The sequence below is a fragment of the Prunus dulcis genome, chromosome 3, assembly GCF_902201215.1.
Source record: "Prunus dulcis chromosome 3, ALMONDv2, whole genome shotgun sequence".
Taxonomy (NCBI): domain Eukaryota; kingdom Viridiplantae; phylum Streptophyta; class Magnoliopsida; order Rosales; family Rosaceae; genus Prunus; species Prunus dulcis.
Genome location: NC_047652.1, coordinates 4,884,349 through 4,899,102, shown reverse-complemented (window position 1 = coordinate 4,899,102; position 14,754 = coordinate 4,884,349). Strand labels below are relative to the sequence as shown.

Genomic DNA, 14,754 nt, shown 5'->3' with positions numbered 1-14,754 from the left:
GGATAAGTGTTGGAATGGGCCGAATAATTAAACCCGACCCAAAAATAAATTTCATAAGCTCATTTGTGGTTTCCCAAATACCAACTTCCTCCTTCTTTTTTCATTTAATATATCCTTCTACTTTACGCGCAACAGAGTAACCTTCTCCCCATCACCCTCATCTTCTTTTTCCTTTTCTTCCTCCAACGAACTTAGAGCGAGAGAGAGTGAGATTGAGAAGAGCCTTCCATCTTCAGCCGCTTAGAAGGGAGCTCGAGCCGAACCCAACTCCGTCATCCCCCTCATGAAGAAACCCACTTGCTATTGCTGGATGAGATTGTCTTTGTGCAGACTTTTCTTGCAAAATTCCAAATTCCTTCTTTCTTGGTGCATCTGAGGTTATCATTTGAGGGGATTAACAAGGTATGCCCTTTTTTCTTGCAATTTCTTGAATCTATTGAGGGTTTTGTTGGGTTCTTCATGCCCATGGGTTTTGCTCTTTGTTTTGGCAGCCAAGACCCACTCCTTTTGACCCATCCATCTTTTGGCGGAGTAATCGCTAGCAAGAAAGGGTTTGCGTCAGTTTTTGGGGTTATCCCCTTTTTGATTTCTTTCTTTTTGGCAAGCTGCTGGAAGAGTGCAAACTTTGTGAGATGAAATTGTTGGTATGGATTGCATCCTTTTCTTTTCTCCATTTTTTCTTCCCCCTTTTTATCATGTGGTGGCCCTTTTTTGAGCTGGTGAAAAGGTTGAACTTTCCATGATGCGTTTTTTCTATGTAGGTGTATACATCTCTGGCATAGGCAGGGGAAGGTGTTGGAAGCCTACGTCGTATTCCCTGCTATTGGAAGCTTTGAGCTCATCTTCATAACTTGAGCATTTAGACTTCCATCTTGTTCTTTTGGTAAGTAGCTCTGCTTGTTTGCTGGAATCTCAGATCCTTCTTTTTAACTTTGTAGGAATAGATATGAACTGATATCTTGGCCTAGGCTTGTTTTTCTTGTGAACACATGCTGATTAAATCTGGACTTTTCTCCCATCTTGTGGAAATAGAAATTGACAAAATGCATGCTCTGTAATGCTTGAATCCTTTTGTATTTTGAGGGATAATTTGCTCGTCATGGGAATTGCTTGAGAATTTTGCTTGCCAGGGATAAATTGCATGCTGCTTTGATATGTGCTTAAGCGTTTTCTTTGGCGTGAGCTTGACTTGCCATGCTTGGCGTATATTTTGCGTGTGCTACGTTCTAGACCACCTTTCTAATTGTCGTTGAACTATATGCATCACTAGCGTATGCTTGTAACCGTATGATTAATACATAGGATTAGAGGCTATTGAAAGCTTGAGGAAAGCACCATTGGTTTCTTTTTACGAGCTTAGAGCTTGGACATGGAGAACTATTTTTGTTTTGGCTTTATAGGATAGTTATAAACATGTGTATGGGTCTGCAAGAATGCCGTGTAACTCTGTCAAGTGTTAGAACAGCTTGCCAACTAAGGGAAAAAGATGGGCTGAGCACGAAATTGCTGGGTTTTGGGAGTAAGAGAGGAAGCTTGCTATCTGGTTGTGGATGATGTTTGTTGGGTAGAAGAGGCCCTATTTATAGCCAATGGAAGCCATTTTTTCCAAGAAACCCTAATGGCTTCCATCCCATTTTGCCAAGTCTTTCCCTTCCTTTGTCCTCTCCTCCCTTTACTTTTCCCATCTTGGTGAAATTTCCTCAATCTATTTGCACAAAATCAGGGATTTTTGGGAGCTCAAGGCCCTTTCCCGCAGCTAGTAGAAGACTCTCATTCTCAGCTATTTCCCTTTTTCTTCCTTTCTCCTTCCATGGCTAGATCTGATCAAGGAAAGCAAATGGATATACATGCTGGTTCGAAGGGTGCCTCTCCTCCTGACAGCTTGCGCCCTAATATCCCTTGGTTCTTCGGATGTTTTGTGCTTGGAACTTGTTCCTTCCCATGTGCTGGAGCAGCTCTGCATATGTGGACATCTTGCTCCCCTCGTGGCTTCTGTTTTTTCAACAAGGGGCTGAGGCTTTTGCATGTCTTTATCTTAGTTACATGGGCCTTCTATGACAATGGGTTGGTTTATCAAATAAATGGGCCAACCTCACCAAGTGTTGGCCTATTTTGTTGAGGTGTTGGACTAATTTTGGTTAAACTAATGGACTATTTTGGCTAAGGTAATGGACTATTTTCTCCTTTGTGCTCACCCACATGTTTGAGCCTAAGAAATAGGCTTGAGTTCCAAGGCTCCCAAGCAACCCGAAACCTCCATTTCTTGGCCCGTCAATGGGCTTCATGACAACTTATTACCATCCATACCGCAACCCACTTAAGCAAGCCCTAGGCATTTGCTTGGCTTGGGCCACTTAAGCTTGTAGCGTGGTTGGTTGTGAAATAATAATTTCCCGCTTGGCATGGCATGTCGCTTGGCATGTTTTTTAGTTATGATGCTTGATGAGATAATTAGCATGGGTTTATAGAGCCAGTGCTTATTTCGATTATTCGCATGACAGATTGCATATTTATTTGGCATGTCATGTGGATCATGACTCGTGCGAGCGTGAATGACGAACTTTTGCGCGTTTCAAATAGGGTCTTTTCTTAATAAGGCATTGCATTGGGCCGAGAATTTATTTGGGCCTAACCCTGAATTTTTGGGCCTCAACACTGGGTTGAGAGGTTTGGGTGTACAAAGGTGTTATTGGTTGGGTAAAAGTCTCATTTGCCCTTAAAAGTATCTCAATAAAACTAACAGAAGGATGAATGTTGCAACACAATATCTAATTAAGCTGACGTCCGTAACTATTTTTGAAATTAAAAGACGAAAATGTAATTACGAGTTTAGTTGAAGGACCATTACTACAATAGCCCTACAACTATTGGTGTGTTTTCTATTTTTTATTGATGTTTTTTGGGTTGGGCCGTGAAGAGTCCAAACCCCCAAAAACAAACACAAAAAGTTGGAAGGGTATAAGAGCCACTCCAGCGTTGCAGCCCAGCCCGAGGCGAGGGCAGGCCAAAAAAAAAAAAAAAGTCGCTCCAGTGTTGCGCCCAGGCCCGGTGTGGTGTGGGACCCACCAACTCGGGCCAGCCCGAAGGCCAAACTAGCCCCAGGTCCAAAACGCGGTTGCTGACGTCAGCGCTCGCGTCACGTTGACGTCAGCTAGTGCGTTCAAAATTTTTTTACCGTTGGCGCACGCGCCAACGGTAAAAAAATCTGAACTGGCGCGCGCTGACGTCAGCGCGACTCCAACTCCAACGGTACGCTGCCACATGTCGCGCTCGGTGCCTTCCGATCTGCTTCTCCTTTCTAATCCAACGGCTGAGGCTTTTTTGGGTGAAAAAAATATGAAAAAAAATCGTAAAAAATTCTAAAAAATTCTAAAAAAATCTGATATATTTTTTTTTTCTATAAATACCTATCAATACCCTTCACTTTCAACACCAATACTCTTACATTTCATTATACTTCTACTATAATTCACTCTTTTTACACAACATTTTCCTCTTTTTCATCTATCATTTTGATTTCATATTTTTATGGCTTCTTCTATCGAAACCGGAGGGGCTTGGAGCACCATGGAAGATGTTTCCTTGTGTGAGGTTTGGCTCCAAATTTGTCATTGTCCCGTGTCCGGCAATGAGATGAAATTTTTTCATATGTGGAAAAAAATTCATGCCGAATTTTGTGAAAAAATTCCGGGGTCTACTCGTACGGAGATGGCATTATCCAGTAGGTGGAAAATTCTCAATAAAGAGTTGGGAAAATGGAGAAATGCCCTAGCAAAAGCGATGGACAACTATAGAAGTGGGCAAAATCGTACTAACGAGGTAAGTATTTTATAATTTTTGTTTTATTAAGTTTAATCTCCTAATATATATATTTTGTTAATATTGCTTGCATTTTCAATATTTTGTACATATTGCTTGCATTTTCAATATGTTGTTAATATTTTTTGCATTTTCAATATGTTAATATTGCTTGCAATATTTTGTTTTTGCTTGCATTTTCAATATTTTGCATTTTCAATATTTTGTTCATATTGCTTGCATTTTCAATATTTTGTTCATATTGCTTGCATTTTCAATATGTTGTTAATATTTTTTGCATTTTCAATATTTTGTTAATATTGCTTGCATTTTCAATATGTTGTTAATATTTCTTGCATATCCAATATATTTTAAATATTGATTGCATTTCCATTTTTTTGTTAAATAGATGATTCAAGCACAAATGTGGTTCGGTGCAACCGGGGGTGGCAAAAAAAGTTTCACCCATCATGAATGTTGGGAGGTGGTGAAATATTGCAAACGCTTCATAATTATTCCGACGGGTCCGGAGGTTGTGTTAAACGAGACGCCACTCCGTGATTCAATGACATCGGATTCACCTCTCGATTCTCCTATGAGTCAAGACTCACCCATCGAAAAGGAGCCGAGGCCCATTGGCCGAAAGGCCGCGAAGGCAAAGAAGAAGGGTAATTCAAGCAATCAAAATTCACAATTTTTGGAGGAAATTGCAAGGCAAAACGGCATAAGAATAGAAATGGAGCAAAAACGCCAAGATCATGAGTTGGCCCTTGAAGCTGAGTATGCACGAGAAAGGGAGTATTTGCGCAAAAAAGATATGGACAAGACAGATCGGGAAACCATGGCGATGGATACAAGTCATATGTCCCCTGAAACAAAACAATTTTGGAAGCTAGAACGAAGGGATGTTATGAGAAGAAGACTTTTTCGGGATGATGGGCCTAGCAACACGGATTGGTTAAATGATGGAAACCATTAAATTAGTTAGCATATCTTTTATGTATTTGTATTTTAGTTGTTTTCTATTAAAGTTGTTGTAATTCATGTATTTTATTTTAGTAGTAATTCGTAATGACTTGTATTACATTTCATTATTTAATAAACAAAGCATTCAATAAATTACCTTTTTATTCAACATATTCCATACTTCAAACAAAACATAATAAAAATATAAATACAAACAAGGCACAATAATAATAACCAACCACAACCAAACCATAATAAATAAAAATACAACACAACCTAACCATAACTAAATAAAACATAAGCAAAGCATCTATGCTCCATCATTAATCTTCATTGCCTTTCACCGCCCATAGATGCTCCATCAAGTGAAATTGACGCATTTCATGAATATACGAAGATTGCATCTCCGTATATCGATCTATCATTCGGGTCATCAAATGACCATCCCTCACCAACGGTTCCGGCTCAAACGGTTCTCCATTTGGCCCCATGGGCCTTTCATAAATCCGTGTCAAAGCCGTGTTCATTGGATCCGGTTCGTAGACCTCTAAAGCATCATAATCGTACTCATCCTCCACAATCATATTATGGAGGATGATGCAAGTCATCATAATGCTTCTGAGGATCTCCTCATCAAACATACGGGCCGCACCTCGAATAATCAACCACCTGGCTTGAAGGATGCCAAAACACCTTTCGACATCTTTCCTGTATCCCTCTTGATATGTAGCAAATAATTTTTGCTTCTGGGATCGGGGATTCGGAATGGATTTGACAAAAGTCGTCCACCTCGGGTAGATTCCATCAGCTAGGTAGTATCCCGTCTGGTATACTGTATTGTTGACTTCATAGGTGACATTGGGGCCCTGGCCTCTCAATACATCGTTGAAGACGGGGGATTGACCCAGCACGTTGAGGTCATTTTGTGATCTTGCAACTCCGAAGAAGGCATGCCAAACCCATGTGTCGAAACCAGCAACCGCTTCAAGGATGATACTTTTTTGGCCTTTTCGATTTCCATAATCACCTTGCCAGGCAGTTGGGCAATTCTTCCATTGCCAATGCATGCAGTCGATGCTACCAATCATTCCAGGGAATCCTCGAGCTTCGGCTTTTTGTAGAAGCCGTTGGAGGTCCCTGGGAGTAGGTCTACGCAGGTAGTCCCTAGTGTACAGAGTTTCAACAGCTTGACAAAATCTTACCAAAGCCTCCAACGTAGTGGACTTCCCCATCCGGGCAATCTCATCCACCTGATCAGCAGATGCTCCATACGCCAACATTCGTATAACAGCTGTAAGCTTTTGCTCCGGAAGAAGCCCCAAAACCCCAGTAGCATCACACTTTTGAACAAAGTATGCATCATAATTGCAAATATCATGCATGACTTTATTGAACAAATGAGGTTGCATTCTAAATCGCCTTCGAAAATCAACATCAGAGTACAAAGAAGTTGGGATAAAATAATCTTCCAAAAGATTCTTACCCCGAGAATGCCTATGTCTTTCCACATTCCGGCGGCGGCCGGCTTGTGAACTATGGCGGCGACCTTGGTTCTCTTCTTCTTCCAAAGCCACTGCTATGAGAACTTGCTCATCGACTTGTCTCTGCAACTCATTGACTTCATCTGCTCTACGGTTTCTCTCTCTTCTTTCTCTCTCTTGCCTCTCCAAACATCTCCTAAATTCTTCCATTCAGAATGAATGAAGTATGAATTATAAACTCTCACAAATGAAAATATAGAAAGATGTGGTGTGAGAGGTATGAGCTGAGACTCTGGTTTTATAGAAAAATTTGGCAAGATAGACATGCCACGTGGCTTGATTTTATTGGATGAAAATCTTATCTGAAATTTGAAATTCATCCAAAATTTGAACCCTAATTTGTATGAAATTTGAATTTTGAAATTCATCCGAAATTTGAACCCAAATTTATCTGAAATTTGAACCCAAATTTATCTGAATTTTGAATTTTGAAATTCATTCGAAATTTGAACCCTGAAATTTGAACTTTGAAATTAATCCGAAATTTGAATCCAAATATCTTATCCGAAAATTTTATCTGATTATGAATAGTCTTGACACGTAGGAATCCGAAAATCTTATCTGAAAATATTACCCAAATTAATTATTTTCATTTAAAAAATAGGAGGAAAAAACAAAAAAATGAATAGTAATTGCCATGGCTAAGGACAACGGGTGGAGACACAATTTACTATTTGCAAAGACAAGCACTATTCACGTAAATAGTGCTTGCCCTAACTTCACCCTTGCCATGACTAAGGACAAATGGGTGAAGTTGCTATAAAAGTGCGCCGGACAGCCCAGGTGGGTCCCAAAACTCCAACGCCATTTAAGCATTTACCGCTGGTTTAATATCCGTACTATTCAAACTGCGCCGTCCGATCACCCACCAAGTAAAATGCTTCCAAAATTTCGACACGTGGCACCGCAAGTCACAGAATTTGAATGAAGTCGTCAAGCGCGCAACAAAAATAGTGGGCCCCACCACGTGAGAAATGGCCCAGAGCATTCAAATACAGAAAACAGGACCCACCTGAACCCAAAATTCAGGTCACGTGCCAAAATTGCCACTCGCACGTGCCAACTGTTTCTTCAAAAATTCAAAGCACTTCTTTGCTTCTGCTATATCTTTGGGTTTACTCGAGCCTCCATTAAAGTTCAGCTTATATATCACACCAGGAAAAAAGGAAAAAAAAAAGGAAAAAAGAAAAGAAAAAAAGAACCGAAGGGAAGCTACAATACAAGCTTTGAAAAAGATCGAGATTTCATTCCAGCAGTAAATGGTCGAGATTTTTCTGTGTATCTGAAGAGAGAGAGAGGGGTTGAGTTCCCGATCTAAGTTTGTGATTGGAGGGTTCGATTGAGATTTGGATCGGGTGCAGAGAGAGAAAGAGAGATGAACGGGGTTGGGAGACAAGGGCAGAGATCTAGTGCGGCAGGGGTGCACCACCAACGACAGTACTCCGATAACTTCTTGGAGACTTCGTCCAATGGCAGGTGGCTTCAGTCAGCTGGTCTTCAACACCTTCAGTCTTCCAACTCCTCTGGTGCTCCTCCTCAGGTCTGTTTTTGCTTCCAAAGAAAACCCATCAAAGTTCAGTCGAAATGTTATAGCAAATTTGAATTTTAGGTACAATTTTGTCGGCATTTGTTGTTTACTGGTTGCTATTTTAATGGAAATTTTAAACTTTTAATGATTTTGGTGGTACCATTTTGATCAGACCCAGATGTGATTTTGAATCAAAAGTTCAAGCATTGAGCTTTATAGATCTGATGGTATTGTTTTGTATCTAAACCGTTTGATTGTTGGCTTTGGTGCATTCAAAGCAGGACTATGGCTTCTATGGTGGAGGTGGAGGAGGACCGGCTTCTAGAGTGTACCGGAACGCACAGAGAGGGTACAATGAGTTCTACGCAGAGGCGCCATCGACACCTCCTTACAATTCGCGGAGAAAGAGCGGCGAGGAGTCGCCCAATGAGTTCAGTCCTGGACTCTTGGATCTGCATTCCTTTGATACTGAGCTCATTCCTGACGTGGGTCGCTTTTCATTTCTAGTTACTCTGTCTTTGTTTTCGGTTTCTGTGTGGCCACCTTGGCCATCTCTGTATTTTATTGTCTATTGCAATAAAATTTGTTTCCTTTTAAAAAATAAAATTTGAGTTATGTTATGATCCATATGTGTAAATATGTTTCCGTGCCTAAGTGTTACCATTGATTTTTGACGTTGTAGTTCAGTTCATGAAATATTTCCTATTACGAACATTGTGATTATATGTTTCAATCACTTCTCTTATTTAAGTGGAGATCTTATACTTGCATTCACATTTGAACTAGTGAAATTAAATGCCTTTTGTTGTTGTTAATATACTAAACCTTGGTTGGCGTCTGCATTACTAATGTTTAGTTGCTGAGGTTTAGTGTCATATTTTTGTTGTTGACAACAGATGTTTTGTTTTCCTCATTTTAGTTTCATTTTTGTATTTGATAAGAAGGAGATGCATAGTCGTGTTAATTTTTTTTTTTTTAATCTCATGTATAGATGCAAGTCACTGGGTTGTATGATGGTGCTTCTCTATATTATCCGTCTCGCGGTAGAAGCTTTGATGATTCCGAACCCTACATTTCAAACAAACAAACAGAAAGGGCTCGTGTACCAGAAAACAACCTCCTAAAAAGTTTTGCTGCAGACAAAGAAAAAGCTAGTTCTGTAGCAAAGATCAAAGTTGTGGTATGTTCTATCATAACATCATAATTAGTGCTTGTGATTTCCACTTTTTACCTGAAATTAATTCAAATGCCCATGAGACCACCAGGCATTTTCTGATCCAAAGTTTGTAAACATCATGAAGTTGCTTGATGTGGTAAAGGAAGAAATTGTTTGAACTTCATACCGAGTCAGGCCTGTTACACTCGTTTTTTTCTCTCCTAAGTTGGTTTATGATCGTATGAATGCAGGTGCGGAAGAGGCCGCTTAATAAAAAGGAGTTGGCAAAGAATGAGGAAGATATCATAGATACACTTTCCAATTCTGTAACAGTGCACGAGACTAAGCTCAAGGTAAATGTCACTTGGTAATGTGTTGGCATGATTAAGGCTTACTAGAGAAAGATCTGTCTTCTGGTCAAAAAGAACAAAATGAAGAGCTGTCTCTTTTTTTGGCCAAGGGCATGATAAAAGTTATTTGTATAAGCATAATGATCAAAATTAAAGTCAGAAAATGTAGATGATGCTTCATGCCCTTTTTGTTTTTGGGCTGTCAAAAGATCCACTAGAAAAGGAACAATTTATGTATGCTTTAGAGGTAGGATGAACGAACTGTAACAGGTTTGGAAAAAATAAAAACGAACTTTAACAGGCAATATGTATCAAGCACCTGTAAGAGATATTAGAAAAATATCATCAGTACCCATAGTTGCTGCTTGTCATGTTGTGTGGAAATATTTGACATCCGTATTTCATTTGTAGTCTTGTTACGCATTGCATTAACCGATAATCTTTCATGAGTTTTCTTGTTTTCCCCTTCTCCTTGATTAACCTGATACTGAGCTCAATATTCTACCAGTACCAATGCTTTTATGTTTCTGAGCTCGTTCTCGACGTTCTGCAGGTTGACCTAACAGAATACATGGAAAAACATGAATTTGTGTTTGATGCAGTGCTGAATGAGGAAGTCTCAAACGATGAAGTATGTATATTGCTATTAAATGAATAACAGAAAACAAAAATGACAAAAACATGTATAAATGTGGAATTATTGATTTATTATCACTAAGATTATATTTGAAACACGTCTCTCACTCTGCTTTAGGCTACTTATCATACCGTTTTCATCCTGTATTTGTAGGTGTATCATGAGACTGTGGAGCCCATAGTTCCAATAATATTCCAGCGAACAAAGGCAACTTGTTTTGCATATGGACAAACTGGTTAGTGGCCGTCTCAAATCTATGGTTTTTTTTTACAGACTTGTTGAACAACTCTGTATAATTTTACATGTAATATTATAGTATTTTTCCTTGTAGGTTCTACATTCTTATTCTTGTATTTGATAAACAGTAAATCATTCTGATAATGTTCCACCTGGATCTACACACTTTAAGTTGATGACACTTCCTGATAGACCTACTCTGAGTTTATTTTCCTACATTTAGTGTGGAGTGGTGTAAACTTCCTAACAATGCTAAGTAATTTAAAGAAGGAAAATTATTTTCCTTCATCATTACACACCCACGGAGAATCACATGCTTAAAATATGTGAAATTTTCCTTTCTCTATATGTAAATTGCTCATTTGTTTACATCAAAATCTCAAAGTAAAATGGCCTAAAATTTTGAGGAAATGTCAACTAATACCATTTTATTATTTTTCACACTTGGGACTTTGATTGATGTCTTTTTGAGGCATTAAATATCGGGTAGATTTACTAATCAAAGTATGTTTCGGTTACCTATTTAGGGAGTGGAAAAACATATACCATGAAACCATTGCCTCTTAAAGCATCACGAGACATCTTGAGGTTGATGCACCATACTTACCGTAGTCAGGGATTTCAGTTATTTGTGAGCTTCTTCGAAATATATGGGGGAAAACTTTTTGATCTCCTCAACGATCGAAAGTAAGTCATTCTATCCTTTCCCTCTAGTTAGTATTAAGAGGTTTAAGATAACTTGAAACTTACAATTCAAATTCTACAGAAAGCTTTGCATGAGAGAAGACGGCAAACAACAAGTTTGTATTGTGGGTTTGCAAGAATACAGAGTGTCAGATGTGGAAACCATTAAGGAGCTGATTGAAAGAGGAAGTGCCACAAGAAGTACTGGTACAACTGGTGCAAATGAAGAATCCTCTCGTTCACATGCCATACTTCAGCTTGCTATTAAGAGGTCAGTTGATGGCAGTGAATCGAAGCCTCCCCGTCTTGTTGGCAAGCTCTCCTTCATTGATCTTGCTGGAAGTGAACGTGGTGCAGATACTACAGATAATGACAAACAGACAAGGTATAATTCATTCCATCTTCAATTAATTTTATCCCAGAGGAAAGCCTATCACTTTTCATATCCGTGAATGTACGTATATATATTAGCATACTGCACCAGAAGTCGCTGTTTAATATATTAGACTTAAGATATCTTGTCTATATTGTTGGGGATAGTGGAAATGTTTATTTTTTACACGTCACATCAGTCGATGAAAAGTTTGGGATATAAGAAAGGGAAGTAATTTGGTGTTGGAGTTGAAGGTTGGTAAAAAAACATCGTAACTCAAATCACATATAAGATTTAGATGCTCTTTTCTCGATATTTGGTGGATTGCTGCTAAAATAGCTGTTTCAAAAAAAATGATGCAGAATGGAAGGTGCTGAGATTAATAAGAGCTTACTTGCATTGAAGGAATGCATTAGAGCTCTTGACAATGACCAGGGTCATATTCCTTTCCGGGGAAGTAAATTAACTGAAGTTCTTAGGGATTCATTTGTTGGTGACTCCCGTACTGTGATGATATCATGCATATCACCAAGCTCTGGATCCTGCGAACATACTCTCAACACTTTAAGATATGCTGACAGGTAAAATGCATTTTTGTAGAAGCAAATTTCATGGTATATATATGTTACTCATTCATTCCCCTTCTAATGTTTTCTTGCTAATTACATTCTAGGGTGAAGAGCCTTTCAAAAGGGAGCAACCCTAAGAAGGATATGCTACCTTCAACCTTAAACCTCAAGGAACCAACAAATTTACCCTTACCTTCAGCTTTGCCCACTGCTTCTACCTTTGAGGTTGACACAAATGATACATGGCCTGTACAAGTTGAAAAAGAGGAATTTGATGCTTCAGAAGAGCCCTATTACGAGGCCAAAACATTATGGAAGAGAAATGGGAAGCTAGAGCAGTACAATGTATCAGCTTCAGAGGACAAAGTTCGTAAGCCCAATGGTCAGACAAAATTGGAACTGCCAAAGTTTCGTTCAAGGAACTCAAATTCAGATGATGATTTAAATGCCCTGTTACAGGTAATAACAACAAATGACTATAGTACAAAGACATGATACAGATAGTTCAGAAAATGGTGTGGCAGAACAATTTGTGATATAAACTTTCTATAATTTCTACAGATAAGATTAACCACTACATATAGTTATAAACCAGAGTTTTGTTAACGTGTAAAGCCTATGTTGCATGTTTCCAGGAGGAGGAAGATCTTGTAAGTGCTCACCGGAAACAAGTCGAGGACACTATGAATATTGTTAAAGAGGTATGTGATTTCAATTCATAATTGAGGCTTGAATGATTTTTTGTATAATTTTATGTTTCATATTTTAGCATGCAAGAGTGTGCAACTGGATGGGTTTCTCGAGTTTCTAAATGCAGAGAGCCTGATGCATACCTTTTGATGATTTATTGTTTTCTTTAGATTTCCAAGCGTGTGGTGAGTTCTGGCAGACCTGATATATGAATGTATTAAGTTTTGACTTGTGTAATGCATTTGCAGGAGATGAATCTGTTGGTAGAAGCAGATCAACCGGGGAATCAGCTGGATGATTATGTTACTAGATTGAACGCCATTCTATCTCAGAAGGCTGCAGGCATTCTGCAATTACAAACCCGTTTGGCTCATTTCCAGAAGCGTTTAAAAGAACATAATGTTCTTGTATCTTCTTCTGGTTACTGAATTCATGCGGAACTGGAGATTATATAGTTAGATCAAGTGGTGCTGCTCAACAAAATTTTATTGCAAGATGGTGTTGACAATAGCATAAAGGATTGGGTAATTCTTTTTTTCGTGAGATATAAGCGGAAGCATAATATGAAATTGGCATCTTATGTGGATCAATTGTTGGGTATTTCTTCATGTAAACTCTACCAGGCCTCAGGGACTTGGGAGTTTTCCTTGGACTGTCCAATTTTTATTTTACAGTGTACGATTTTTGTGAGAATTGGATATCATTTTTTACTAGCTATTGTATGGATTCCCATGCTTCTGTAAAGTTCTGGACTCTTGTAATTTGATTAAAATTAGTTGGACTGCTTAGTGCTTGTATCCGTCTTCTTCAGCAGGTTATACATACCAGATTTTCATGTTCATCATCCTTTAAATTCTGCAGAATTTTTCATGTTTGTAATTCATAGTAACAATGACATCAAAGTTTATTCTAATAGACTTTAGGAGGCTCAGCTTTAACAACTCAAATTGTGTCAAGCTGGAGCTTCTTTCTTAAGTTATTTGGTTAATCTCAAGATCCATGACCCGTTCTGGATCATTTCCTAATCCAGTAGTGACCCATTTGCTTCAAATTGACATCGCAACTAACACCAACAAACTTTAAAACATAAGGGCGTTTTTGTCATTTCACATTCTATCTACCGGCCACCATGTTCGTTTAAAACCCTGCGAGGCTAACAAGTTGCAACTCTTTGATGTGGATTCTGCGTTTTCATCTCTCTGATGAACTCATTTGCTGAAAGACAGTACACTTTCTTGCAACATACGAGCTGCCTTCTCCCAAAGTACTAAACCGGAGGCCCTTGCATCCTTCGCATCAAGGGGATTTGGTGAAAGAGAAACTGTCAGCCTCTTCGGCATTCATCCTTGATGTAGAAAAGCTCGCGGAGAAGGCAGAGGAGCAGTTGGAGCGACGCAGGCTCAAAAGCACAATCCATTCTCTATGTTTGAGTTCGAGCTTCGATTTGGGCTCATGACCCGCAGTTTCCCACTTCTTTATTGTGTTTCTTGGGTGAAACCAAAACAACATAAAACATAAGATTGAAACTCTATTTTTTTTTCTTTCCCTTTTCTGATCTCAGGTTACCTGGAGGATTTCGTCATCTTTGATGATTACAGTAGAAATGCAGTTAATTCTGTTCCAAAGAAAGAAAGAAATGTAGTTAATTCTGTTCAATTGGATCACAGTTTGTCTGGTAGATTTATAACTGGTATCCGGGCTCCAGCTGGTTTTGTACGGTAATATCCCAAACTGGATGTCTGACTGATATGAATATTTGTTAAAGTTGCTCATTGCTTTGTAGGTGTCTGCTCTTTCTCACAGCATTGGACTTTGTTTGGTTCAAGGCCACACTGGATAACATTGGACTTCATTTTTTATTTTAAATGAATTTTTTATTACTGTTTATTAGATTATTTAATATCATAAATAATTAATTAAACATGTATCAAATTACAGAACCAATATTTATATAAAAAATTATTATAGAACCATCATATTCAAAGAGATTGGGACTTCAATATATATAAAGAGATCGAGACTGTCTAAAAAAAGAAAAGAAAAAAAAAATTGGAACCTACAATCGAACAAGCAACAAAATCCAACAAAATTAACTCAACATATCTAACTTACTCAGAACAATTGAGATCAATTCGATCAACCCATTAATCACTGTTAACAACAGTAAAAAAAATAATAAAAAAAATTGTAGCCAAAAGGAGATGGAGAAAATATGGGGTTCCTAT

General features: G+C 38.5%; 1 protein-coding gene across 3 annotated transcripts; it reads left to right on the top strand.

Annotated features, from left to right (window-relative positions):
* The first annotated feature begins 7,423 nt into the window (after positions 1 to 7,423).
* LOC117623216 (kinesin-like protein KIN-13B) lies at positions 7,424 to 13,370 on the top strand. 3 transcript variants are annotated; one of them, XM_034354115.1, is made up of 12 exons: positions 7,424 to 7,845; positions 8,115 to 8,318; positions 8,825 to 9,013; positions 9,241 to 9,342; positions 9,893 to 9,970; positions 10,130 to 10,211; positions 10,741 to 10,900; positions 10,980 to 11,282; positions 11,633 to 11,851; positions 11,944 to 12,298; positions 12,475 to 12,540; positions 12,778 to 13,370. In XM_034354115.1, the coding sequence occupies exons 1-12, from the start codon at positions 7,681 to 7,683 to the stop codon at positions 12,955 to 12,957; spliced, it is 2,103 nt and encodes a 700-aa protein (XP_034210006.1). In that variant the 5' UTR covers positions 7,424 to 7,680; the 3' UTR covers positions 12,958 to 13,370. The 3 variants fall into 3 exon arrangements, with proteins under 3 accessions (XP_034210006.1, XP_034210005.1, XP_034210007.1); XM_034354114.1 differs by having other exon boundaries at positions 7,433 to 7,845; positions 8,112 to 8,318; XM_034354116.1 differs by having other exon boundaries at positions 7,812 to 7,914; positions 8,112 to 8,318.
* Positions 13,371 to 14,754: the final 1,384 nt, after the last annotated feature.